The sequence below is a fragment of the Vulpes vulpes genome, chromosome 12 (assembly GCF_048418805.1).
Source record: "Vulpes vulpes isolate BD-2025 chromosome 12, VulVul3, whole genome shotgun sequence".
Classification (NCBI taxonomy): Eukaryota; Metazoa; Chordata; class Mammalia; order Carnivora; family Canidae; genus Vulpes; species Vulpes vulpes.
Genome location: NC_132791.1, coordinates 50713196 through 50739275, shown reverse-complemented (window position 1 = coordinate 50739275; position 26080 = coordinate 50713196). Strand labels below are relative to the sequence as shown.

The window sequence follows — 26080 nt, the reverse complement described above, 5'->3', positions numbered from 1 at the left end:
CCCTGAGGTCACACAGCCATGCATGGCAGTCATATCAACATTCAGTCCCCTGGTCTATCTTCTACTGTCTGAGTCCACTTGAGTTCACACCCCATCATCTCTGGTCTTGTATGAGGCATCCTCCAGCCTGGCCTTGTTTCCCTTCTCTTTCCTCCTCCCTGCATCCAAAGGGCTCGTCAAAATCCAAGCCCCTTCCTATCTCTAAACTGTCCTAGGATGACAACCAAATTCCAAGTTTGGCATCCGAGATTATAAAGAAATTCATCCCTGTCTATGTTGCCTCCTGTGATACCCCTGATACCCTCCAGAGAAACAGTCATGCATGCTCTGCCTCCAGTTGGCCACTAGTTTTCTTGGCTTTCTCCTTTGAGTCAGCAGACTTGAGTTAAAGCCAGCCTGGTTACTCATGAGCTGGGGGAAATCCAAGCAAGTTATTTCACCTCTGGGCTTCAGTCTCTCCAAGGATAATCATCCCTACCATGAACAACAGGGATATTTGTTAGTGAAATTAAATTAGCCATATAAAAAGTGCTTGGTTTCATGCATAACACAGTATATTTAAAATAGAGCCAGTTGTCATTGGCTTTAGTATTAGTATTAGTAGTTTTACTAGTGTTAATGTTACCACTGAACACTGGACCTTTCCTCACATGACTGCCTCATCCCCAGCCCTCCAATCTTTGCTAATTACCCACACCAGTGCATCCAGACTAATTTTCTTTCTTTTTTGCCTCAATGGAATGCTGGGACTTCTCTGGAAACCTGGACTTCCACAAAGGCTCTCTTGTCTGTAAGTGACTGGCCAATCCTTGTTCACCAGGCAATCCCAGACTGCAACTGAGAGGCACCAGAGCCTGTTCATAGGCTGCTGCAGCCTCCACTGCCAGTACTGAGGTCTTTTGGCCTAGTACCTGATACACAGGCGGGCAGGACTCTTGAGTCCCTGGCAGATGGTGCTGGATCCCACAACTCCCACAGAGGTACCTGTGTTGTGGATGGATGCCCAACTCTTGTTGTTGAGGTGAAGACAAGATAGGGACATTTTGTACTGCCATGATGCTGTTGTCACACTCTTCATGTATTTCCTTTTTTTGAGATCTTTATTTCTTCATACAGATTCAAGTTACTTTCTAGTGCCATTTCATTTCACCCTCCAGGACTCCTTTGAACATTCCTTGCAGGGTAAGTCTAGTGGTAATGAACTCCCTCAGCTTTCATTTATCTGGGAATGTCTTGATTTCTCGATCACTCTTGAAGGATAGTTTTCCTGGATACAGGATTCTTGATTGACTTTTTTTTCTTCTTTTAGTACTTTGAATATGTTGGCCTATTACCTTCTGGTCTCTAAAGTTTCTGATAAGTAATCTATTGTTAAACTTACTGAGGATTCTTTGTAGTGTGTTCTTTCTGTCTTGCTACTTTCACAAGTTTGATTATAATATGTTTTGATGGGGTCTCTTTGAGTTTATTTTAGTTGGAGTTCATTAAGTTTTGTTGATGTTTATAGTCATGTCTTTCACCAAATTTAGGAAGTTATTAGCCATTATTTCTCCGCTGCTATCTCTCTTCTCCTTCTGGGACTCCCACAATGCATATATTAATTTACTTAATATTTTTCCACAGATCTCTAGGCTCTTTTCAATCTTTTTTCTTTCTTTTCCTTAAACACAGTGGTTTCCATTGTCTTATTTTTAAGTTTGCTGATTCTTTTTTCTACCTGCTCAAATATACCTTTGAATCTTTGTGGTAAAATTTTCATTCCAGATGTTGTGATTTTCAGCTGCAGAATTTTTATTTGGTTTCTTTTTGGGTTTTCTACTTCATAGTGATGTTTTCATTTTGTTCATGTATCATTTTCTTGACTTTCTCCATATCTTCCTTTAGTTCTTCAAGCATCATTCAGACAATTCTAGAGTCTTTGTTAGGTAGATCTGCTACCAGGTCTTTTTCAGGTACAGTTTCTCTTGATTTATTTTTTCTTTGAATGGACATACTTTCTTGTTTCTTTTTATGCCTGGTTATGTTTTTATTAAAAACTAGACTTTTGAATTTAATTATGTAACTCTGGAAATCAGATTTCTCTCTTCCTGTCCCAGTGTCTACTGTCTTTTATTATTGTTTTTATTTATTGTTTCACTTTTTTTATTGTTTTAGCCTGTCTGTCTGCTGAAGACCAGCTGGAACTGTAAACTTAAGGTCTTTTCAGTTCCTCTCTGAGCCTTTCTCTGGGCATGCATAGTTACTTTCCAATTTTCCCCATACATGCAGTAGCTTTTGAATGTCCTAGTCTTTAACATCTAGCCCCCAAAAGGGGAAAAAAAGAGAAATGAAGAGGGAATGGGGCACTAGCCACAGGAGGAAGGACTTGCATCAGTGAGAGGAGAGGAAACAGCAGTGGCCACCTTCCTCTTTGTACCTCTGTGATCAGAAATCCCAATCACTGATCAAAAAGAAGATGTCCAATATTTGGAAGACAGGGTCCTTATTGCCCACTCTGGTTTCCAGAAGCTGTGTGTGCAGGTTGCTCCCAGCACGTGTGTACAGCTGTCTGCCACAGGCCTGGGGGTGGAGGATGGGCAGCTCTTCCCTTGCTAAGAGCTAAAATGGACTGAAATTAACCAGATTTACTGTCCAAACCTTCTCCTGGAAGTTGTAAGCATTCAATAAACCCCTGATTTCCAAAATAGTTACATCAGACAGTTTCTGCCAATGCAACTCTTATCTAGGTAAGGAAGCAGATTGCTGGCATTTCCTGTTCTGCCACCTTCCTAGAATCCTCACCTCACTTATCTTTTGTATTATTTTAGCAGAAGCACAGTTTGTGATTCAACCAACAAGTACAGAGGGACACATCAGAGAGATTCAAACAGGGTACTGTTTTATTTGAGATGTTTTTGTCTACTATTAATTAAAATACTAATGTATCATATTATTCAAATTAATGTTTCAAAATATTGTATCCCAATTCCATAAAGTCTATAGAGGATAAGTACATTGCTGCTATTATTTCATCCAAAAATTACTGTGCTCTGTTAAAAACAAAGTCCTAGAAGGCAGCTGAGGTCAGATGATTGATTTCTTAATCTCAGTAGCATTGATCCATAATTTATATTCAGAGACAGGTTTTATTTATTTATTTATTTTTAACTATTTTATTTATTTATTCATGAGAGAGAGAAAGAGAGAGAGAGAGAGAGAGAGGTAGAGACACAGGCAGAGGGAGAAGTAGGCTCCATGCAGGGAGCCCGATGTGGGACTTGATCCCCAGACCCAGGATCATGCCCTGAGCAGAAGGCAGATGCTTAACCACTGAACCACCCAGGCATCCCAGAGACAGGTTTTAAATAGAGGTAGCAGTATTCAACTTGATTAGCCCCTCATTAACTGAAAATCATTTTTTAAATTTTTTATTAGTTGGTTTTGAAAATAGATAATATATGAACATAGAAAGTTTCAAAAGGTGTTAGAAGATATACTGTCTAATTGTCCCTCCTTGGTCTTCAGTCTTCTCTCAAAAGCAGTCACTGTTAGGAGTTTCTTAATATTCCAAAAATATTCACAGCATGTATGTCGGTAGGTAGATTTAGGTATGTTTGTTTATGTGTTTGCATGTAAACATAAGTAGTAACATGAAGAAAACATCCCATATAGCCCTGGACAGATGGCTTGTCTCATAGTCCTTCCCAGCAGCAGGAGAAGTAGTTTATTCTTGGGGACTAATGGATGGCTCCAGTCACAGCTGGCTGTGGTGCTGGCTCAATGGAGCATCCTTCCTGCAATTTTTACTGTGGCTTACTGAAGCAGGGTAAGCCAACCTGTCCCCACTTCACTATGGAAGAAGAACTCAGTGAGAATAAAGAATTGCGAAGAAGTAGAATAATGGTAATAGTACCCAAGTTTGACAGATCTTTGTAACTCACTTAATGATTACTATGAAAGCAGCCTTTTTTAAAAAAAAAAATCTTATTTATTTGAGAGAGAGAGAGAGAGAGAGAGAGAGAACAAAAGCAGTGGGAAGGAGCAGAAGGAGAAACAGACTCCCTGCTGAGCAGGAAGCCTGATGCAGGGCTTGATCCCCAGACTCCAGGATCATGACCTGAGCAGATGCTTAACTGACTGAGCCACCCAGGCATCCATGCAGCCTTTTTGATAAAAGGAATTAGAAGTCTAGGACTTTGGGGGCATTCCCAAGTCAAAAAAGAAGTTCCTTCTCTGCCTGCTGTGAGTCCATTCTCTGCCTGCTGTGACATTTGTCATGGGTCACTTGGGCCATCTTGCAACTTAAAGAGTTACCATCTGAGATCAGGAGGCTGGAGGAGCAACTTGGTATCCTTTAGGTGCACAGAGGTGGATGTTGTGAGGCAGTTTGTGACAGTGGATCGAGATTGGACGATTCTAAGGGGAGGTGGAAAGGAACATTTGTAGGAAGAGCAGTTTCCTGAGACAGCAAGGTTGGTTGCCTTTTGGTTCTGCCATCTAGGGACTGGAGCCCTCCCTCCCCTCTAGGAATCCCCCACTACCACTACCACCCATAGGATTCTTTCAGCTCAGAGACGGTTCCCTTTTCACAAGGAATTTGTTCTTTCCATCCATCCATTCATCCATCTACTGATTCATTTAGTAAGATTTATAAAGGGCCCTCTGGGCCAAGAAAAGCATTAGATGCTGGGGGTTCAGAGGTGTAGATGCTGGGGGTTCAGAAGTGTAGATGCTGGAGGTTCCAAGGTAAACTACACACAGCCCTGCTGTCACTACCCTGACTGAGATTATTAATGGGTACACAGACAAATGAAGGGTGCTTAGAGACAGTGTGAGAAGTGCTAAGATGGCAGAGCCATTGAGTGCACAGAAGACAACGGGCCACAGTCCAGCTTGAGGTGACCATGGGAAGACTGCTCGAGGGTACAGCCAGGCCTGGGGAACATCCTGGCAGACAGAGCAGAAGAGACCCAGTGGTAGGAGAAAGCAGGCTCCTTGGAGGAGTGACAAGCTGTTAACCTGCCCAGAATGTCAGGTGTAAGAGGCTGCCCAGAGAAAGTGCAGGGCCTCAGTATAAGAATCTTGGCAGGCCAGGGAAGTGTGTAGACTTCCATGGGCAGTGGAGAGCCATTGGGGCTTCAGGAGGAGAGACTAGGTCTGGTGATTTTGTGTTCTGAAAGCTCAGGGTAAAATCCAGCAGGTCTGCACTTTGCCATCTTCAGGCTTCACAGCAGAGCAGGCCATGGCTGCTGGAGGGAGTTCATGTCTGTATGTCTGAAGTGTTTCATGGTTCCTGCAGGGCCCAGTGCTGTGGGGGAGGAGGTCCACACTCCAAGCTGGGCCCTGCTGGCTCAGCCTCAGAGCAGAGCCAGGCCCAGACTCACAGGGGAGTGTCCATGGGCACCCAGCATAGAATTTTCCTTTCAGAGCTGGAGCCACTTCCCTGCTGTTATTCAGTCACTCTGGGTGAGCCTGGGCAATTCCAGAAAGGTTAGACATGAGAGAGTAGTCCTGATGTTCCAAGTGTCCTGTGTGCCCCATCTCTGAATCACTCCAGGGCTTGCTGAGCCACTTGCTCACCTCTGGGGATCTTTGACCATCAGTTCCATTCCCGGGGAGGGTCAAGGCTTCCCCCAAATCCACAGAGGCCATTCTCTCCCCTTCGCAACCAAGCTACATCTTGCAGACTGCCATCTTGCAGAAGTGCCAAGGTACAGGTGCCTCTCCCAAAAGAAGACATCCTGACAAATGAAGGGTGCTTAGAGACAGTGTGAGAAGTGCTACACGACAGTGGCCTGTACCTACCCTGACACCACAGTGCCCGACAACCGAGAAAACTGAGGAAATGTAGAAGGGCTGGATTTCTACTTCTTTAAAAGTACCAGTTCTCTTTATTACACTTAGTAAATATACAGGAGTCAGATAAATGGGTTTATATCCATTCCTGACAGTTCTTGGGTCATTTGTGCTTGGGTAGAGTTTCCTTCAGTTTCTGGGAAGTTGTCTCTTCCCAGAAAAGACATTTAGGACAAGTCCTCCTCACCTCCCCATGTCACCCCTCATCAAAGTCCTTATCTGTTCTCATCACATTCTAGATTATATTGTAGTTATTCCCAAATGGGACTTATCTCCCCCTAGTGGGTTTTAAACAGCAAGGACTGGAACCACATTACATTGATTGATTTCTATGCAGTGCTGGGCAGCAAGATCCAGAGGAAGTGAAGCATCTTATCATAGGCCCTAGGGATGCAAGGGATAGAAGACAAATACAGGGTTCTTGTACGAATGGCTGAGTTAAGCAGTTCGTCAATACAAGACACTACTACTGAGCACACATGCTGATGACCTAAGGTTGAGTCCCATTCTGTGTAAATATGGTTACTGATAATAACAACGGTGATGGGATAGCTGGCAGTTCATGAGTGCTGGCTGCATGGCGAGCACGGTGCAAGAGCTTTTGAAGGCATCATCTCGTTTATTCAACAGCCTGTCAGGTCAGTAGTATTGTTACCCCCATTTCATAGTTGGTAAGTTGAGTTCTAGAGACTTTGCCACTTCCCAAGTAACACAGCAATTCAATGGCAAAGCTGTGTCTCAACGTCCTGTCTACCATCATAAAAGTATGGTCTGCGTTCTTTCCCACTCTGCCACTTGGGGGACATCCTGAGAAGCACCTGTCAAAATGGTTGGTCATGTCTGGCTGCTCTGTCTGCCATTGCGAAGTGAGTGGAGTGGAGAGCTCGGACTTTCAGGTTTCAGAGGATTTTGTGCATGTGTGTGTGTGTGTGTGTGTATGTGTGTGTGTACATGTGTGTGTTAAGTATACACATAAGAAAGAGTAGCAGTTAAGAAAGTGTATATGGGTGTTCACAATCAACAGTTTGCCCACAGTATTTAGTGTTTATGTACCAGGCCTGGGAGGAAAAGCTCAAGCACAGGTGGTGTGGGTTGTGGCAGGGGCGTGGCAGGGGCATGACTCGGCCATCCTGGGTGGTTTGGGCTTGCAAGGGTCCTTTGGGCTCTGTGGAGTCCAGGCTAGGACAAGTGGGCAACATCGCCAGCCCTTTCTCTGCACCTCACTGGGTGGCTCTGTAGAGGGTCTGGGTCAGTCCTCTGAGATAACGCTGCCTCCTGCCAAAGGTATTTTTCAGAGGCATCACGGTGAACGCTGTGCGTGGCTTCCCCATGAGCGCTGCCATGTTCCTTGGGTATGAGCTCTCACTGCAGGCAATCCGCGGGGACCACACGGTGACCAACCCCTGAGCACCAGGTCAGTGTGCTTCCTTCCTAGCCAGCTGTACCTCGTGGAGCTTGGCACTCTTCTTTGCAATGAATTCATTGTGACTTTCTGAAACGTCCCTGTCATTCATTTCCTATCTAATCTGTGTTATGGGGCTTCAGTGGCCACCCTTCTTATCGCCAGAAAGCCCTTATGAAGTCCCCACATGTGACTAGAGGTGAGCTAGGTGCTTAGTAACTAAGATCGACACAGAATTTACCTGTTTGTAGTGAGCTCACTGATCTGTTTTCCCATCCAGCAGGTTCAAAAGCCCTTGGAAAGGAGTAGAGGTGTATTTCACTCTACTGTACAAATTCAATGGCCCAGGCCCAGAAGTGAGGACTTAAACCAGACCACCCACCCTCTGTTACAGGGCACCATCTCCCCACCTCCCTACTGAACTCAGATCATGAGTCCGAGAGCCCACAATGGGCTCCCAAAGCCCGGGAGGACAGCCTTTGCCCTCATTCCCACCTCCCACACCCTTTCCTTCTCTCTCTCTCTCTCTCTCTCTCTCTCTCTCATTGCAAAAGATCACTGTGGCCCAAGGGATCTAAGAAAAGAAATCTGAGCAAGTGACTCCCTTAGTCAGATGCCCTGAGTGGCTCCCCATTGCCCTTTAGGTAAAGCTTTAGTCATCAACTCTGTCATCACCAGCATCCTGAAAATAACATTCTTACTCTTGCCTCTGGATCTTTACATATGCTGTGCCCACCTGACACTCTCTTATCACTGCCCCCATTCCCTTGTCCTTGGCTTCACCAACTCTTCTTTGTCATCCAGGCTTTAGTCTAGAAGTCTCTTCCTCCAGGAAGCCTGCCCTTATACCTCAGCCAAGATGGGTTGTGCTTGCTGTAGGTTCTTCCCACAGCCCCTGCTCAGCCCCTACCACATCCCCTTGCATCATAACTGCCTGATGACTTTTTCCACTCCCCAGCCAGCATGAAAGCCCTGGGACAGCTGCAACTTTTTCTTCACTTCTCTATTGCTGGTGCCTCACACAGAGCCTGACAGAGGTGGCCACTCAGAAACATCATTGAGAAGATGGACAATCAATTTCCAATATCCCTTCAGCTCCTTCTCTTCTTTTCCTCAGTTTCTCCTTCTCTAGCTCCAAACTGGGAACCTGGAGAGCTGAGAAGACAAAATGGGACGAGTCACTGATTTTTCTAGTCAACAGGAAACCATTTTGCTTCAGCCTTGGTGACTGTGAATTCTCTCCAGAAGGATGGCCTTCATCAAAAAGGTCTAGCAAACCTCTTGCTGCCTCCCCTGGGGCAGCAGATGCCTACTAGCATGTGTTGTTGGGGCCAGGCCCTAGATCCAGGGGAAGAGCATGATGGATCAAACCCACAAGACTGAGCCCAGGACAAGCCCTAGAACGTAAATCAAATGCTTGAGCTTTTTACTAAAGCACCCACATTCACGGCTCTCCTGGCTTTTTGCCCTCTCTCATAAAAGGAAAAGAGTAGTAACACATTTTGCATACTTAAACACCTTGAGTGAAGCGCTACTGTCTTTGGGTTTTGTCCGGGGCCAGGCAGAGGAATGATCTCTTTCTTAAAGCTGTGCTTAGATATTGGCCACTTCCCACCGTGAACAGATGAAAGTGGCTTTCCAAAAAATCCTATAATAAAATCAGTGCCTCTTTATTATAGAAAAATACAGAAAATATGAATAAGCAGAAAGAACAAAAAATACCTATTTTATGCAATATTTTTTTTACTTGTTCTTCTCGTTTAATAGGTCAGACCATTTTTTCTTATGTGATTAAATATTCAGCAGCAAGGTGGCTTTAGTGCCAAGACCTTGCCAAACCCAGAGCAGCTGGATGCTTGCTAACACTTGGTCACTTGTCACCACCCTAGTGATGGCTACTTCAGGAGGAAGGAAGAAGTTTCTAACAAGCCAAATTCTGATCATCCTGGATTTGGCCTTTCAGAGCAGTGACCACCCCATTTGGAAGCTCCTCTTTCTGAAAATACTCACACGGTACGAGAGGCACACATGGGTGCCGGCTTTGCCTCTGCTGGAGTAGGAGAGGAGGCTGTGGCCCTCCAGTGGAAGGGGAAGGCTCCCAGTGACTTTTCTGGGCCTCATCTTGAACAAGTTTCACCTAAAGAGTTACAACTTCCGAGGCTCTTTATCAAGTCCTAGATTTGAATTTACCAAGTAGCTCTGAGTTCATGGGCAGGTCATGCTCTAGGAAGCAATAGCATTCAGTCTTTGAAGACATGGAAACCAGTGCCTTCCTCCTAGTCTAGGCTGGGGGTGGAGTGAGACATGGTGGATATTGGAGAACTGCAGAGCCTGACAGTCCCTGAGAAGGGGCAGGAGGGTGACTATCTTGAGTCCCTGAGTATAGGTGGTGGGATGGCATGGAATTGTGTCCAGTGTCTGTGGGGAGCAGAGTCCAACCCTTGGCTTGTGCAGCCTCCTTCCATCCAGCAGAGGCAGAGCTCTCTTTTATCTCCCACCAGCTCCCATGAAGGAAGAATGCTTACTTTTCATTCATCCTCTCAGTCATTTCTCCCACAAAGCCATACCTGTGAATGACCCAAGGGCCGTGTGAAACAGTGAATGTCGCATGAGGTGGTTGTTTGGAATGTAGATAGTTTTATCTGTTCACAGGGAGATACCCGACTCAGACACCACGAGAAATATGCCCCTTGTTGGTAGAAGTGGGGTCCCAACCCTGGTCAGCAGTCAGTTCTTCAGCCTGTTGGAAGCCCATGAATCCAGCAGAGCCATCCCTACCCACAGGCTAGGATCCACTGTCCCAGAAACGTGCTGGAATAATGCAGGTCTGCTTCTTGCTGTGACGTTCTTGCTCCAGACCTCATTGATCTGCTTTCAGTTCCTGGAAAATCCATTTTCAAGGAATGAAGATGCATTCTTCCTATAATACCTTTGTTGGACATTTACGAATTGCCATGGACAACCTCATGGCCCTTCACATCTGTTCTCAGGGGTGATACTCTGCCAACTGTTGCTTCACAGAAATTATTTTCTCAATGATTTGTTGACCCTTGGGTCTTGCTGACTGATAATCCCGGTTAGATGAAAGCCTTATTTTTCATCCTTTTTCCCAAGGGCCAGTGTCACCTGGCCAGATATGTTGTGCCCTGACCACAGCCTCATTTTGCTACAGGCTGTGCCGAGGTCAGCCACCTGTAGAGGCAAGCCTTGGGAGAGCCTCCCTGCCTGAGCAGCGGCACATGCCAAAAAGGCACTTGGGAGGTGGTGGCACTGAGCGTGCTGGGCCTGGCATTCTTGCAGCTTTGTCTTCACGGGGAGAACAAAACACAATAAAATACTTTGCCCACAGTCTGGTTTCCAGAATGGTTTCATTATTCTAAATTTTCTCCCTCACTAAAATCACCACGTGGAAAGGCGACTGCTCTTCTGCTGCTCCATGGCATGTGTCCACAACACCACTCTCACTTCTGTGCCTGCACTGGTGCCCCAGATGAGTCATAGAGTCTTCTCCTGATGAGCTAAATGCTACTTCAGAATCTTCAGCATTGGGCCCTGGGCAGCCACCACCAGCCAGCAGAACTGGCATGCACATTAATTGCCATTTGTATTTTAGATCCCAGTGGGGGAAATCTCCTTAGATTCCTTTCCTTTGCCTTTTGAAAGTGTCTCCCTCGATTTCTCTTTTCTCTCCTGCTGCACCACAAAAACAAGTCACCCAAAGGCTCTCTTGGCTGATAAACTCCAGAATCACCACTTGGTGGCAGCAGAGGTCAACAAAACCATCCACAGATATCTGCTTCTGGTACCTTGTGACCAGGGTCCTCAGTGGTGAGAGCATCTGAGCCTCAGGACTCTTCTGTTTTCTAGATCTCACTGTCTACCTCGTTGTTGTCCTTTACTTCTCTGTAGTGGAAAGAACCTCAGACTAGAGAGAATTCCACCTTGCGTTCCAGGTCTGGACTATCATCAGCTACTTTTGTGACCTTGGGAAACTTTTGTCCCCTCTGGGCCTCAGTTTTCTTATCTGTAAATGGAGGATTTAACAGTGGGTCTCCATTATTTACCTACTAGGGCTTTGGTAAGAATCAAATGCAAACATGGTTTCATAAACTATAAAGTTAAAAAAAAAAAAGCACAGGAGTTGGGGAACGCAGGGAGAGCATCACTTATGTGATTTTTCTAGTTTCTTATTTTGACCTCCCTTCCTCTCTCTGAGTCTGAGTTGTTTGCAATGCAGGGTGTTTGCAGTAGTGTTCCTTGGACCTGTCTCTACAGGTGAAACCCCAAGAACTACAGGTGCCTGGCCTCCAGGCTTTTGGACCTCCAATGCACATGCTGTGGGTAGGGCATCTGTGAAAAGTCCACAGCCAACATCACATTCAGTGGTGAAAGGCTAGATGCTTTCCCACTAAGGTTAGGAACAAACAAGACAAGGAGGGCTTCTCTCACCACTTCCATTGCACATTGTATGGAGGTGCTAGCCAGGGCCCTTAGGCAATGAAATGAAATAAAATGCATCCAAATTGGAAAGAAAAATGGAACTGCTTCATGTGCAGGTGATATGATCTTATACACAGAAAATCCTAAAGAATGCATTGAAAAAATATTAGAACCAATTAACATGTTCAGCAAGATTTCGGGATACAAGATCAGCAACAGAAATCAACTACATTTCTATACCCTAGCAATGAACATTCCAAGAAATGAAAGTAAGAAGGCAATTCCATTTACAATACCATTTGAAAAATAGGCGTATCTTCACAGGAGATGTGCTAAACTGATATGCTGAAAACTACAAAGGTTTGTTGAAAGAGACTTTTAAATATCTAAATAAATAGAAAAGTATTCTATGTCATGGGTCATAAGACTAAATAGTGTTCAAATATTGTTAAGTAAGGTGGCAATATTTCCCAAATGGATGTATAGATTTAATGCAACTCCTTTCAAAATCCCAGCTGGCTTTTTCTTGGGAGGGGGTGCAGAAATTGACAAGCTAATCCTAAAATTCATATGGAAATGCAAAGGACTCAGAATTGCTGAAATGATCTTGATAAAGAGAATAAAATTGGAAGACCCACACTTCCCTACTACAAGGCTATGTTAATCAAGACAGTGTCATGCTGGCATTAGGTTTGATGTATAGATCAATGGGATACAAGTGAGAGTCCAGAAATAAACCCTTACATTTATGGTCATTGATTTTGTCAATGGTGCCAAGACAATTCAAAGCAGAAAGAATAGTCTTTCTAACAAGTGGTATTGGTACAACTGTACATCCACATACCAAAAGTCAGGATCTTATTACACACAGTATATGAAAATTAACTCAAGATGGGTCATGGAGTGAGATGTAAGAAGTAAAGCTATAAAATACACAGAAGGCAATATAGGAGTAAATCTGCATGAACTTGTATTGGACAGCGGTTTCTTAGAATACCAAAAGTGCAACTGACCAAAAAAAAAAAAAAAAAAAACCAACACCTGTGACAAAATATAGACAATTGGGATTACAATTAAAAACTTTCATGCTGCAAACGGATCCCATTGATAAAATGACAACCTGCAAAATGAGAAAATATTTGCAAATCTTAGATAAGGGACTCCTATCTAGAATATATAAAGAACTCTTCCAAAAAAAAAAAAAAAAGAACTCTTCCAGTTTAACAATAAAAAGACAAGTAGCCCAATTAAAAAAAAAAAATGGGCAAAACATTTGAACAGACATTTCTCCAAAGAAGATATGCAAGTGACCAATGAGCACATGAAGAGATGCATCAGTAGTTATTAGGGAAACACAAATCAAAGCTACGATGAGATACTGCCAGAAACCCGCTGGGATGGCTAGAATTGAAAAGACCGAAAACATCAATTACTGATAAGAATGTGGAGAAATGATGGGAATGGAAACTGGTGCAGCCCCTTTAGAAAACAGTTTGGCAGGGCAGCCCTGGTGGTGCAGCGGTTTAGCGCCACCTGCAGCCTGGGCTGTGATCCTGGAGACGTGGGATTGAGTCCCATGTCGGGCTTCCTGCATGGAGCCGGCTTCTTCCTCTGCCTGTGTCTCTGACTCTCTGACTCTCTCTCTCTCTGAATAAATAAATAAATAAATAAATAAATAAATAAATAAATAAATAAATCTTTAAAAAGAATAAGAAAAAAAAAGAAAACAGTTTGGCAGTTCCTCAAAAATTAAATAGAGTTACCATATGACCTAGGGGCATCTGGGTGGCTCAGTTAAGCATCTCTTGATTTTGGCTCAGGTCATGATCTCAGAGTGGTAAGATGGAGCCCCGCCTCGGGCTCTGCCCTGGACAAGGAACCTGCTTAAGATTCTCTCTCTCCTTCTCCCCTTTCTCTCTTTCTCTAAAAAAAAATAAATACCTATGACCCGGCGGCTCTACTCCTAGGTATATACTCAAGAGAAATGACAGCATATGTCTCACAAAAACCTTCACATGAATGTTTGTAGCAGCATTATTCATTATGGCTGAAAAGTGGAATCAACCCAAATGTCTATCAACGGATGGATAAACAAAATGCAATATATCCACATAACAGAATATTATTTAGCAATAAGGAGACAAAGTATGGCTGTATGCTACAACATGAATGAAAGCATCGTACTAAGTCAAAGAAGCCAGTTACAGAAAAACACATATTGTATGATTCCATTTATAGGAAAAATCCAGAAAAGGCAAATTTATAGAGAAGAAAGTAGGTTATTAGTTGATTAAGGAGAATAGGGAGTGGCTGCTAATGAGCACAGGGTTTCTTTTGGAGGTAAAGAAGGTGTTCTGGAATTTAGATGGTAGTGATGATCTGCATGGCTCCGTAGTGACTGACACTGAAAACCACTGACCTGTACACTTTAAGTGGGTGGCTGGTCTTTACGTTTCTGTTGAGGGCTCCCTTTGCAGAGGAAGAGAGGTCTTGGTCTAGAGTAGGTGAGGGGAGCAGGCTAGGAAAGGAATGTCAGAGTTGAACCTTTGCAGTATCTTCCTGCTTCAAATTGGATGGATGGGCAGATAGACCAGTGGGGACTGATTACAGCCAGTAACCTCTGGGCTTGGCTTTGGTCAGTGTCACTGTGCCCTGGACTAGAATCTTCTGGAGACAACTCTGCCTGGGACTGGGCAGTCTGGACAAGGCAGAAGCTGTGTTGAGAGCTTCCACGCTCCTGTTGGTTAGATGTAAGACATGGCTCTAGGGCCAGTTACCTGAGTTGGAACCTTGGCTTCACTTTGAGCAGTGTGCTTGGGGCAAGTTATACTAACTTCTCTGGGCCTCAGTTGCCCCATCTATGCACTGGGATTAACAAATTTACGTATCTACCTCATGAGATTCTTGGAAAGATTCAACTGGACATTCCATAAAACATGCTTAGCAGCGTGCTTGGTACACAGTGAACACTCAATGCATGTTCATTCGTTCTCCTTTCTCCAAGCTGCTTTTTAGATAATTCTCAACTCTTCTGACAGAGTAATTACAGTGCACCTCATCACAGGCCCTGAGAACTCTGGGCTGAGCTTGCCTGCAGGGGTATATCCTGTGGGTTATGTGACTTTTTGCAGAACAACTGAGGGAAACCACCAGGCCACACTGTTGACTCATCTGTGACAGTGGATCGCAGCTCATCTCTCACCTCATCTTCTCTGGCAGCCGACGGTGGCCCCAAGCTGTGTTCTGAAATCATCACCAACAACTAGCATCTGTCCTCACTGTGATCCCCACGCGGAGTGAGTACTGCTGAGGTGGCAGCTCCCAGTGCTGTGGGTGGTGAACCACACTGGGGAACATATCTGGTGCCATTCAGAAAACCCAAGGGGAGGAGACGAAAGAAGGGGCTGTGGCCAAGACCCAGGATGCTACAGAAGTCTGTGTCCCTCCCTGAGAGACCAGCTGGCCCCAGATAAGCCCTTGGGAGAGAGTGCCCTGCTTCTGTAAGTGGGGCCAGAGCTAGGGAATTACACAATTCTGAAGTCCAAAGGTTCTGAAAGCCCAAGATTTCCTGAGACTCATTTGGCTGCAAAACCTGACTACTTTGTGTGACTGCTCATGTATTATTTTTTTTGGAGAATATTAATATACTTAATTACAGAATCCTGTCTCACACCCTGCTCTGGGTATTATGTAACATATGGCGCATGAGCAATCAATGTGTTCCCTTTTTAGAAGGCCAAATAGTTTCAATTCTGAAAGCTATCTGGTTCTCAAGTTTTGGACTAAGGGAGTATGGACCCATATAATTATGAATCTGCTTTACCCTCAGACTGTAGTCCGAGGCAACACACCCTGATATACATGAAATAGGAAAAGAATAGAGTGGAGAGAACAATAGATTTGGGATGAGCAAGGGTCCTGCTCTAGGTCTCACCAGCTTGTAGGACTTTGGGAAGGTCTTTAATCATTTAGAGCCTCAATTTCCTTACTTACAAGACAGAAATAATAATCCTTAACTCTTATGGTTATTATGGGATTAAATGAGATAATGCATGCTAAGTATATACAGAGTAAGTGCTTAGTAATCACATGCTTAATTTGAATACATTGTAATGTATGTACTGTCCAGATAGAGCTTTTTCCTCAGTGCTTTGTGCCCTGGGATCCTCAGACCAGTTAGAGAGCTAGGCAGGACAGTCACTGTCTTCAGGACAGTGCTGAAGACAGTTAGTGCTCGGAACTTCTGGTCTTGGGGAAGAAGTCATGTGAGAGATGCTGGGATAAACTACTATAAACAGTAATAGTGGAACACGATGTCTTGTATCCACTCTTAGGGGAGATGCTCAGAACTCCTCCTTGTCAGAGCCTATGCCCCAGGCCTCCCTGCCCCCACCTCTGCTCCATGATGCTTCTCACTTCTCTTGGGAAGCAAGTGGGGCAACAGGCTGTGACGACTGTCTATTTGTCTTAAGGTCTATGTTCACTACAAAATGCTTATGGCCTTTGGCATTGAGAGAGGACAAAGGCTAGGCCATTGGTCCCCTTCTGAAAGCCTCTTGACAGAAAATCCGACTTTTGCCCTTTCATATACATGTCATTGTAAATAAATCATTGAGAAATTTGTTCCTTTCTGTGCAAGCTAAGACTAAAACAATGATGATTGGCTGTCCCCATGGACTCAAAATTTCTACACTCCAGAAAATAGCCCAGGCTTCTCTGACCTAGGTGCGGCTCGCTAAAATTCCTTCTCCATCTCCCCCAGGCAGAAGGGGCTTGGCTGCAGGTGCAGCACTGAATTTGTGCCCACCCCCTCACTAAAGGGTCTGTACAACTCCAGGGGACCAGGGCTGCTTAGAGTATCAGAGAATCTTACCTTTGGCTGAGGGCTGCTTAAAATGCAGGTCACTTCTGGGCTGTCTGGGTGTTGCAGTTGGTTAAGCGTTCAGCTCTTGGTTTTGGCTCAGGTTGTGATCTCAGGGTTGTGAGATTGAGCTCTGTGCTGGGCTCCATATCAGGCTCTGTGTCTGGCTCCATTCTCAGCATGGAGTCTGCCTGAGAGTCCCTCTCCCTCTTCCTCTGTCCTTGCCCCCCTGCCATGCTCTCTCTCTCAAATAAATAAATCTTTTTTTAAAAAAAATACAATAAAATACAAGTCGCTTCTCATATTGCTTGACATTGTAACTGATAGAAAAAAAAAAAAAGCTGAGCAAAGATCACTGAAGAACTCCTGATGCTCCGAACTTTCCGTGGTATTGGGTATCAAAAATACCCAAGGATGGTCTAGCTCAATAGAGAGGGAAAGTAATCCTAGTTTTGACAGTACCTGGAAAAATACTTCCCATGGTAGATTCCTGTAAGCTCTTCCCAAGCCTCTAACCCTTCAGGTAGTAGGAGCAAGGGTGATTGTGATTGTCAGACCATTCCAACCCCAAGACCCTCACCTTAACCCTGCCTTCACCCTGCCCATCACACAGAGCAGCAGGCCATGCAGGAAGTTACTGGCAGGCGGTCCAAGTGGCCAGGTCAGGTGAACCCCACACTTGGGGCCAGCCTGGAGTTCTGTGAAGGGACCTCGCCTTTTTTTTAAATAAAGATTTTATTTATTTATTCATGAGAGAGAATGAGAGAGAGAGAGAGAGAGAGAGAGCGAGGCAGAGACGTAAACAGAGGGAGACCCTAGGATCATACCCTGAGCCAAAGGCAGACGCTCAAACACTGAGCCACCCAGGTGCCTGGGACCTCACCTTTCTGAGCACATGTAGTGGTTCTGGGAGCCATCTCTTCTCTAGGTGAGCACATTCCTGACCTACAGACCAGTTCATACTCTGCTTTTGCATCTTCAATGTCTTTCATTCCGTTAGTATTTATGGAGTGCCTACTCTGGTATAGGAGTAGGACAGGCTCAGGATGGGCATCTGGGATACACCAGTGAGCTAACAAAGTTCTCTGCTCTCAGGCAGCTGGCATTTGAGCGGAGAGAGACAGACAGTAAACATGGTCAAGTAAGAAATTCTAGAGTATCTTGGAAGGTATAAGCACTGCAGAATAGAAGACAGAATCTGAGGTTCTGGGGTAAGTGGCAGGTTAAGTATTAAGGTAAGATGGTTAGTTTATTTTTTTTTAATATTTTTTTAAAATTTTAAAAATTTATTTATGATAGTCATAGAGAGAGAGAGAGAGAGAGAGAGAGAGAGAGAGGCAGAGACATAGGCAGAGGGAGAAGCAGGCTCCATGCACCGGGAGCCCGGTGGGATTCGATCCGGGTCTCCAGGATCGCGCCCTGGGCCAAAGGCAGGCGCCAAACCGCTGCGCCACCCAGAGATCCCTGATGGTTAGTTTATTAATCAGAGTTCTCCAGAGAAATAGAACCAATAGGCTGGATAGATAGACATACAGATAGATAATAAGGAATTTGCTCATGTGATTTAAGGAGGCTGGGAAATCCCATAATCTGCTGTCTGCAATGTTGAGGCCCAGGAAGCAGCTGGTGTGACAATCATACCAGTCCAAAGGCATGAGAGCCTGGGAGCTGATGGAGTAAGTTCCAGTCCATGTGTAGAAGAATGTCCCAGCTCAAGCTGTCAGACAGAGCCAGTTCTTCCTTGCCTTTTCATTGGAATTTGCATGAGGTCCAGGCACAAGGGGCACAGCTTCTCAGCCTACCAATTTAAATGCTAATCTCGTCCAGAAACACCCTCACTGACACACCCAGAAGCGATGTTTGGTTAAATATCTGGGCACCCTGTGGCCTGGTCAAGGTGACATTAAATTTACCATCAGAGACAGCCACGCTCTGCCAGGCTGACTAGCTAGTTCAAGGATCCCTTCAGTATAGCCCCCATCAGGCTCTGAACCCCAGCTGGGCAACCTGCCCAGCATGCGGGGAATACTAGCTGATCGTCTCTGGGGCAAATAGGTGACTACTGATCCTAAGGTTGCTCTGCTTTGTGCTCTAACTCAGAGGGTCTGCTCCATGGATCTTGCCCTGGCTCAGCTTCAAGTACTCCGCTCTCTTCTATGTGCAGGCGCCTACATTCCTGGGTGGGCTCCCACCTCCTAGGCTTACCACACTGCCTTCTCCCATTTCAGGTGCACAGGTGGTTTCTCAGGACCCTGAACTTCTCAGCAGTGCCCTGAGCATCCCTCCCCCAGCACCCACACATAGGGTGCATCAGGAATGCCCTGAGCCTCCCTGACAGCAATCCTGTGGCTGTGTCCACACACCCTTCCTAACTGTGCCCTCTACGTCCCTAGCCATAACTAGTAGCACTTCCAGTCTTTTCTGAATAAGGAGTCTTGTTATTATAGGAGTCTATGATCCATTCAGTCCCCTCACAGAGTTTGTAACTTTCTTTTTTCTGAGCAGCAAGGAGCGAATAAGCACCAAGAGACCAAATTGTGTTCTTTTTCTTATCTATATTTATTACAAAATACATTATTTTAAACAAATTATTACCACTGATTTTGATTTAGCATGGTTTCACCTGATTTTTTAACTGCTCCAACGTAAAGAAGAGGCTTTTTAAATTCAATAAATAGCATAAATAATTCATCTTCATACTGTGACTCCCTTTTTTTTCTGGAAAATTTCCTGGAGACTCCTCAGAAACGTCAGCGTGTTGCCTGTTGTGGTTTGGTTACATGGCTGTTCACAGGAGAAATACTGTGGGGAGAAGAGTTAACAAAGACAGTGACTAAAATAGTATGGACCAGGAACCACCCTACTTGCAGCCCTGGGAGAGGTGGAGTGGGGGTGCAGTGGGGCGAGGTGGGGTGGGGTGGGTTGTACAGACAGCAGGGGCTTGAGACAGAGCAAATGCATGGAGAGGTCCAGGGCTAGCATGTTGTATAGCTAGTGTAGGTGGCAGACTTTGTGCTACCATCTCAGAGGTGAGACACACACACACATGCACACACACACATAAACACAGATACCTATCAAATGGTCCTAAATCTCCTCACTAGAAGAGAACTTTTCTCAGGATTCTTTGAGTCCCAACGTTTCATTATCCTGTTTGGTCATCCTTCCAAGGTCATTGAGTAGCACTTTGGCTTAGAGAGTCATTGGGGTCAGATGGACCAGAGTTCCAATCTCAACTCTGCCACTTATTAAGTATCTAGCTTTGGGCAAATGGGGTAACCTCACTGAGCATCGCTTTCCTCCTCTAATAAAGTGAGGGTAATAAATGATCATTGAAACACTTGTTATTGAAATGTTATTGTAAAAAAAAGGAATGTTATTGTAATGAAACAGTAAATATTAAGCATTTAGACTACATGCTGTTGATGGTAAGTAGCTCAGTTAAGTAGCTGAGTGAAGAGCTCTCAGCCTTCTGTGGACACACGTGGAGGTGCTAATTCTCAAAGAGTCATGCCCCCTTTCCCTCCAGGGACAAGGGCATATGCTGACGAAGAGAACTTGCCAGTAGGTGCTTAAGGCAAATGGCAAGCCTCCCTCTGGATATGAGTGTTTGCACCTTCTTAGCCAATCAAAAAAAAAAATCTTTTTATAGGCCACAACAAACACCCTGTTAGTGAATTGAATTTCTAGCATAACTTAGTAACCTTTGAGGCACAGCTCTGATCCTCTAGATTGAAGCTTCTTATTACAATCAGGACAGATTCTTTCATTATTCAATAAAGTGGAAAGAAGTAAATGGCAACATGGGTATTTTTTTAAAACTAGAAGGAATAATGGGCTAGCAGGGTGGATCTCACTTTGTGTCATTCTGAGTAAATTTCTTAGGGGACTCTTATTGACTTTGAACTACCAGTTCCAACTTTATCATCCTTCTTCATTTAGATAGAGTTGTCATTGACCTTCACATAAAAATAACTAAGTAGAGCATATCACAAATAAAAACAAATTCACCTTGCACTTGTTCTTTAGGTCTTGGACTGTTCTTTTTACTCGATTGAAAATCAGAAGGTATCTTGCTCCCACTGTGGAGTTGATCAACTGGGACAGACCCTCTTGGAAGCATGGTGTGGTGCAGTTGTCCTGGTAAATAAAAAGAATTTATTGAAAGAAACACTCTGAGGACCACTTTGAGAAGAATCATAAAGAGAACACTTTTAGGCACTATTTTCATTTAACTAATGTAGCCTAAACTGGGTATTATTTTTAGACAAGTCCCTTTTTGGTCTAGGAAATGATCTTCAGCATTTCAAGGCAAGGGCATTTTTCAGCAGTGACACTCCTTGGAGATTTCCAGTATGCTCCACCCAAGGAACATAAAGCCTGTGGATGCTGGAAAACAACTAATTCTAGTCTCCTTTACACCTAATGTTCTGTTCCATGTCTTATAAAAGTAAGTTCCAAAGTAGAGAGAAAGGAATTCCCACCAGTCTGATGGGATGTGCCAATTGGATAGAGCCGGTGTCTCAGCAGTAGCTAAAATCATAGACCATAAACTGAAGGGCTGGCCTGGGCTACAGGATGCTTGGTTCCTCCTCAGCAGGTGCCTCACACTTGTCTCATCTAGTGGATGTGCCCCGATGGGGTGTGATATATCTGACCCCAGCTAGGGTAGGAAACCAGAGAATTTCTTCCATACTTCCTCTTTGCCTATGTGAGGAATGACCCTCTGGAAGCCCTTTGCACTTTCCGTCTACCTGAGACACCCTAACCTCCCAGCATTCAAACTGTGCAACAGCCACCCTAAATCAACTAAAAAAAAAAAAACCCAACAGATTGGAAGGGGGGGAAGGAGGGAGAAGGTATAGCACAGGGATAGTTTATGCAAGAGGAAAAAAAGCGTTAATTTTACTTACTCATTTTGCAATCCTAGAGTTTTAGGAAATCAGTAAGCAATACAATACAAGTTACATTCTTATATTCTCAGCTCCAGTTTGATTTAATTGTGCACATGGCCACTAATCCAGAAAGGCATCCAAGATTCTTTTTAAAACATTGAATAGTGTGCAAACTTCTGAAGGCATAAAGCAAGGTATAGAGGATAGAATTTCAAGAGCCTGCTATTATAAGGACATACTGAGGGGTAAAAATTCAATCAAGAAACATTTTCTTACTTAAAATTGCCAAATGGAGCTATTTATTTTTACTTGAAAACTTTGAAGGAATATGATGTCAAGAGTATATTGTTTTGTTCTACTTACAGAAGGAATGGGCAGACACAAACAGTCGGTCACCTGCAAAAGAAGAATTCCAGAGTAAAGATGCCAGATGCAAACATGAAAATAAAAAATAAAAATAAAAAAATAAAAGAGCATTTACTCACATTGGCGCTGCAGCTGCAGCTTGAAGGGGGATGTTTCTAAAGGACATAGAAAGACAAGAACCCATCATGGGTGGTGAGTTTTTCATCCTTAAGTGAGTTCACCTAAATTTCCATTAGCTGCCTTCCCATCTGGTGCCCGACTCTGCAGCTTACCTGCACTTTGTCAATGAGGTACCTGACATCACTGATCCCCATAAAGCTAAAACACTCCTGGCTGGCCACAGAGCAGAGGAGCAGAACAGAGGCAAGGACTGTGGACAGGAGCATCTTGACAGGAGCTGCAAGTTGGCTTGCAGATGACTTGAATTCACACCGTATTTAAAGCTCCCTTGCAAACCTGGAAAAACCCTGACATCAAACTGATACCAGGTGCCCACTTGTTCTACGTAAGTTTGGGTCACTTGACATAAAAAAAAATACATATACATCGAACTGAGTCACTCGGCACAGACTAATATGTTACATTGTGCTAGGAAATGTCATTCCCCAGAAAAGATGCTTTTCAAACAGTTGGGTACTGAGATGCCGAAGGAAAAGTTAAAGATCTTAAAACCATATTTTTTTAAGGCAGATATTCTAGTTGTGAGAGTTAGAATACTTTCCATGAAAGCTCAGATCTGTATTTTCCCCCTTTTTACTTTATTGGAAATGCTGATAAAATAGCCAGTCACAGGTATTCTAATGAATGGGCCAGGAGGGGGCGGAAGAAAGAGATATCATGCCAGGGAGCTGCACTCTCAGGCTTTTTGCACACTTCAGCGCTTGAGCTCCATGAAGCATTGCAACCTTCATCTTACTATATTTCATTCCCAAATCTTAGCAGTGTTTTTCATGCCTGGGGCCAGATTCTCCACCTCATACAAATGCATCTTTATGCAAATATTCCTTTAAACAGGTGTCTGAAGGAGAAAGAATATGACAACAGTGTCCATTAAAATTGGCCTGGAGGATTCCTTAGTGTCTTTAGGGAAATTATGTAGCACTGCACAGCATCCAGTCAAAACTCAGGGCTTGAAATGGGGTAGCAGCTAACATTTATTGAGCACTTACTGCGTACCATTCACCATTTTAAGCAGTTGCTGGGAATTAAGCCATGCAGTACATACAGCCAGATACTAAATGTCATCCTCATTTTTTATATTTTATTTTTTAAGGATTTATTTATTTATTTATTTATTTATTTATTTATTTATTTGAGAGAGAGAGTGGTAACACGCCCGAGAGAGAGCAGGGGAAGGGCAGAGGGTAAGAGAATCTCCAGCAGATTCCCTGCTGGAGCCTGAAGTGGGGCTCAGTCTCAGGACCCTGAGATCATGACCTGAACCCATTTTTTATTTTTAAGACACTGTCTATATCTTAGCTTCCTGGCCATTTGATGAGGCTATTCTTATCATTATGAGCCAGAAAATTGTCTCACTATAGTCCTATGAGACAGGTACTCTGATTGACCCTCATTATGTTATAGATGGGGAAGCTGAGGCACAGAGATGCAAGTAATTTGCCTAAGGCCACACAGCCAGGAAGCAACAAAATTCATTTTAAAGCCCAGAAGTCTGGCTCCCAGGTTCAGCTCATAATCTGCTGTCCTTCCATGTGTGTTTTTTGTTTGCCTCTCCCACCAGGATATACACCCCCTATGGGTCCAGTTCCCCCTTTATATCCTCAGCACATGGGCAGGTGCCTGAGGAACAGTGAGCTTTTGCTAAATGCTTGTCAAATCAAACCATTAATGTGGAAAGCGGTTTTTGAAATAGAAGGAAAACTCTGATTTTGTAAGGTTTCCAATCTGGTTTCTGGGGCATGTATCTGAGGTGTGTGTGCTTAAGAAAATTTATCGTCTACATACTAGAGATTGGAAAAGTGGGGATTCTGTTGTTTATCACTTTGAGCCATACTAACCAGTGGGACAAACTCAAGATTTTCTCACCAGTGCCATAGGAGCGCATTGCTAATATTGCCATTCTCGTTGTGTGTTGTTCCTTCAGAGTTGTGGCAGACTGTGGGAAAGAGAGGTATCTTGGTAGCAAGCAAAATAAGATGAAATTGGCTTTCTGCCAACTTCCCGAAATCTTTCTGTAGTTCCATACCTGTCCTCAGCACATACTAAGGAGAAGTCACAGAGGCCTGCCAGCTGATGGCAAGACTTTTATTACAGAGTCTGGTAGCGATACCCTTTTCTTGCTGATAGAACCCTGGTTAGTTCAGGGCGGCGATGTACCCAGCCAAACACCCACTTCGTCATTCTCCCTGCTGCACTGCCACAGGTCGCCGCACAATGTGTTCTGATCAATGCAATGCCTGTAGAATTCATTTTCTTTTCTGGTAACAGGAGGCAAAAGTAACTGAGATCTGCCCTTACCCTCTTATTGCAATTTGAGGGTGGGTGTGATGGCAAGAGCTTCTGAGGCCATCTTGTAACTATGCAGGAATGGACAAGAGAATCGCAGCAATAGCAACACTAACATTTTACATAAATAGAGATAATCATAAAAGGCAAGAAAAATAAAATAATGAGAGCAAAAATAGAAGGTAACAATGAGGATACAATGGCGGTACTAAATTCTAGTTAGTTACCACTGCCTCCTGAGGACCCTGCATCTTGAAGCTCCGTAAAAATGGAAATCTCTTCTAAAAATGGAAATTGGCACATGCTAGAGAAACTTCAAAGATCTACCAGCATCAAAATGAACCTTTCTCTCTAATATCATTGGAAGACCTAAAAGAGACTTGAAAAAGCAATCACCTACTCTTTGTGGAGAACAATACTATTTAATGCCGTGTGTATGAGGTGTGGAAATTATTTCCCATAGCCTCAAGTGTACCACTCACACTGAGGAAAACACTACGCTGTCCCTCTTGGTGTACAGATGGATGGAGGCTGTACCCAGAAAAAGTGGGCTTGTGCAAAGCCATATGTTCAGTTACCAGTGGGGGATAGGAGAGTGTAGTGGTTAGCAGTTGTTGGGAATTAAGCCATGAAGTCAGACCACCTGGGTTCCAATCTTCTATCACTTTCTGCCTATATGGACTTGGGCAAGTTGCTTGGCCTCTCATCCTTTTATTTCCTAACTGTAAGATAAGGATGGGGATGGGGATAGGATTGGGGTTGTCATGTAAGCCCTACCTCAGAAGATTCTTGTAAAGGTTGAAAGAAATTCTTACTCAGAGCTTAAGTTTGATGTTTGATGGGACAATATAGCCCAGTGTAGATATCAACCCACTATAACCCACTTAGCCAGATCCACTGTAAGGCCTACAAACCAAAAATTCTTTTTAACCTTTTAAAGGGTTGATTTAAAAATAATTAATAAAGAAAAAAAGAGAAAAGCCTAAAATATTTATGGTCTGGCCCTTTACAGAGAGAGGCCTGCCCCTGGCATACTTCACACAGCACATTCCACATTTTCAGTAGATGTCCTCTATGATCTTCCCCTCTTGGGAAATGTCAAGCTAGGAGTTGGTGGTCTGAGTGTCTCTTTTCCAATTGTTCTTCCAGTTATTCAGCTCAGGCCTCACTACAGAGGGGAGAGCAGAGGAAGCCCTGGAATCATCAGCTGCCAGGTTCTCTGAAGTGCTAGAAGCCCATCATCTTCTGCAGCTGGCTATAGAGTGAGCTTCCTTGCCCCATGAGCCAAAGGTCTTCCTTTGGCAAAGCTAGGTACCTACCATTCAAGGTATCTCAAATAGGTCCTGGTGGTTTATTGGAAAAGCCCCACATATTGAAGTCTGGAGAAAAGCAGATGAACTAACATTCCTTTCTCTCTGCGTCAAATCCTGGCCCAACCTGCTGATCTTGAGTCACCTACCCTTGTATCCATCTCCAAGTATGGTTGCAGAGAAATGCTATCAATGGACACCGATGCTCCTTGGGCAGATTACCTAGACTTTCCAAGCATCAATGGACCACTAACAGTCACCCGCACAGGAATCTGGGGTAGATTACTCAGCCTTACCTCATGGAAGGATAGAGGAATTCAATTTGGGATGCTTCCTCAAATGTGAACCATGTTTCCATTTGGAAATGTAGTCTGGTCTGGTTCAGACTATGCTCATATTCTGCTCTCCCTCTTACCACCCACCCTACAGTCACATTGGTTGCTTTCTATTTCCAGCCTCCAGGCCTTTGTTCTTGCTAAGCTCTGCCTGGAATATTCTTCCTCAG

At 44.1% G+C, this 26080-nt stretch overlaps 2 protein-coding genes across 10 annotated transcripts in view; one reads left to right on the top strand and one right to left on the bottom strand.

The window, feature by feature from the left end:
* The window catches only part of SLC25A48 (solute carrier family 25 member 48), a 76179-nt gene that overhangs the window by 30692 nt on the left and 19407 nt on the right, over positions 1-26080 (top strand). For 2 of the 9 annotated variants that reach the window (XM_025994865.2, XM_072728554.1), the window contains 2 exons: positions 7120-7249; positions 8196-10585. The exons of 1 other annotated variant lie outside the window; for it this stretch is intronic. In XM_025994865.2, the coding sequence (XP_025850650.2) occupies positions 7120-7242 (123 nt within the window). In that variant the 3' untranslated portion in view covers positions 7243-7249; positions 8196-10585. Of the gene's footprint in view, positions 1-2807; positions 2872-7119; positions 7250-8195; positions 10586-14808; positions 19234-26080 lie in introns of those variants that run through there. 6 more of the 9 variants (XM_072728555.1, XM_072728550.1, XR_011995573.1 and 3 more) reach the window with 5 other exon arrangements.
* IL9 (interleukin 9) lies at positions 19169-22185 on the bottom strand. The gene is made up of 5 exons (XM_025994796.2): positions 22072-22185; positions 21919-21954; positions 21797-21829; positions 20550-20678; positions 19169-19340 (listed from the first exon to the last, which is right to left on the bottom strand). Exons 1-5 carry the CDS (start codon positions 22183-22185, stop codon positions 19233-19235), a joined length of 420 nt encoding a protein of 139 aa, XP_025850581.1. The 3' UTR covers positions 19169-19232.

Bases quoted from the DNA above. Each gene is read 5' to 3' on its own strand.
- IL9 (XM_025994796.2), bottom strand. From the start codon at position 22,185: ATGCTCCTGTCCACAGTCCTTGCCTCTGTTCTGCTCCTCTGCTCTGTG. The intron at 21,830-21,918 runs GTGAGTAAATGC...CTTCTTTTGCAG, and splicing joins GCTGCAGCTGCAGCGCCAAT to GTGACCGACTGTTTGTGTCT. The intron at 20,679-21,796 runs GTAAGTAGAACA...TTTATTTACCAG, and splicing joins TGTGTCTGCCCATTCCTTCT to GACAACTGCACCACACCATG.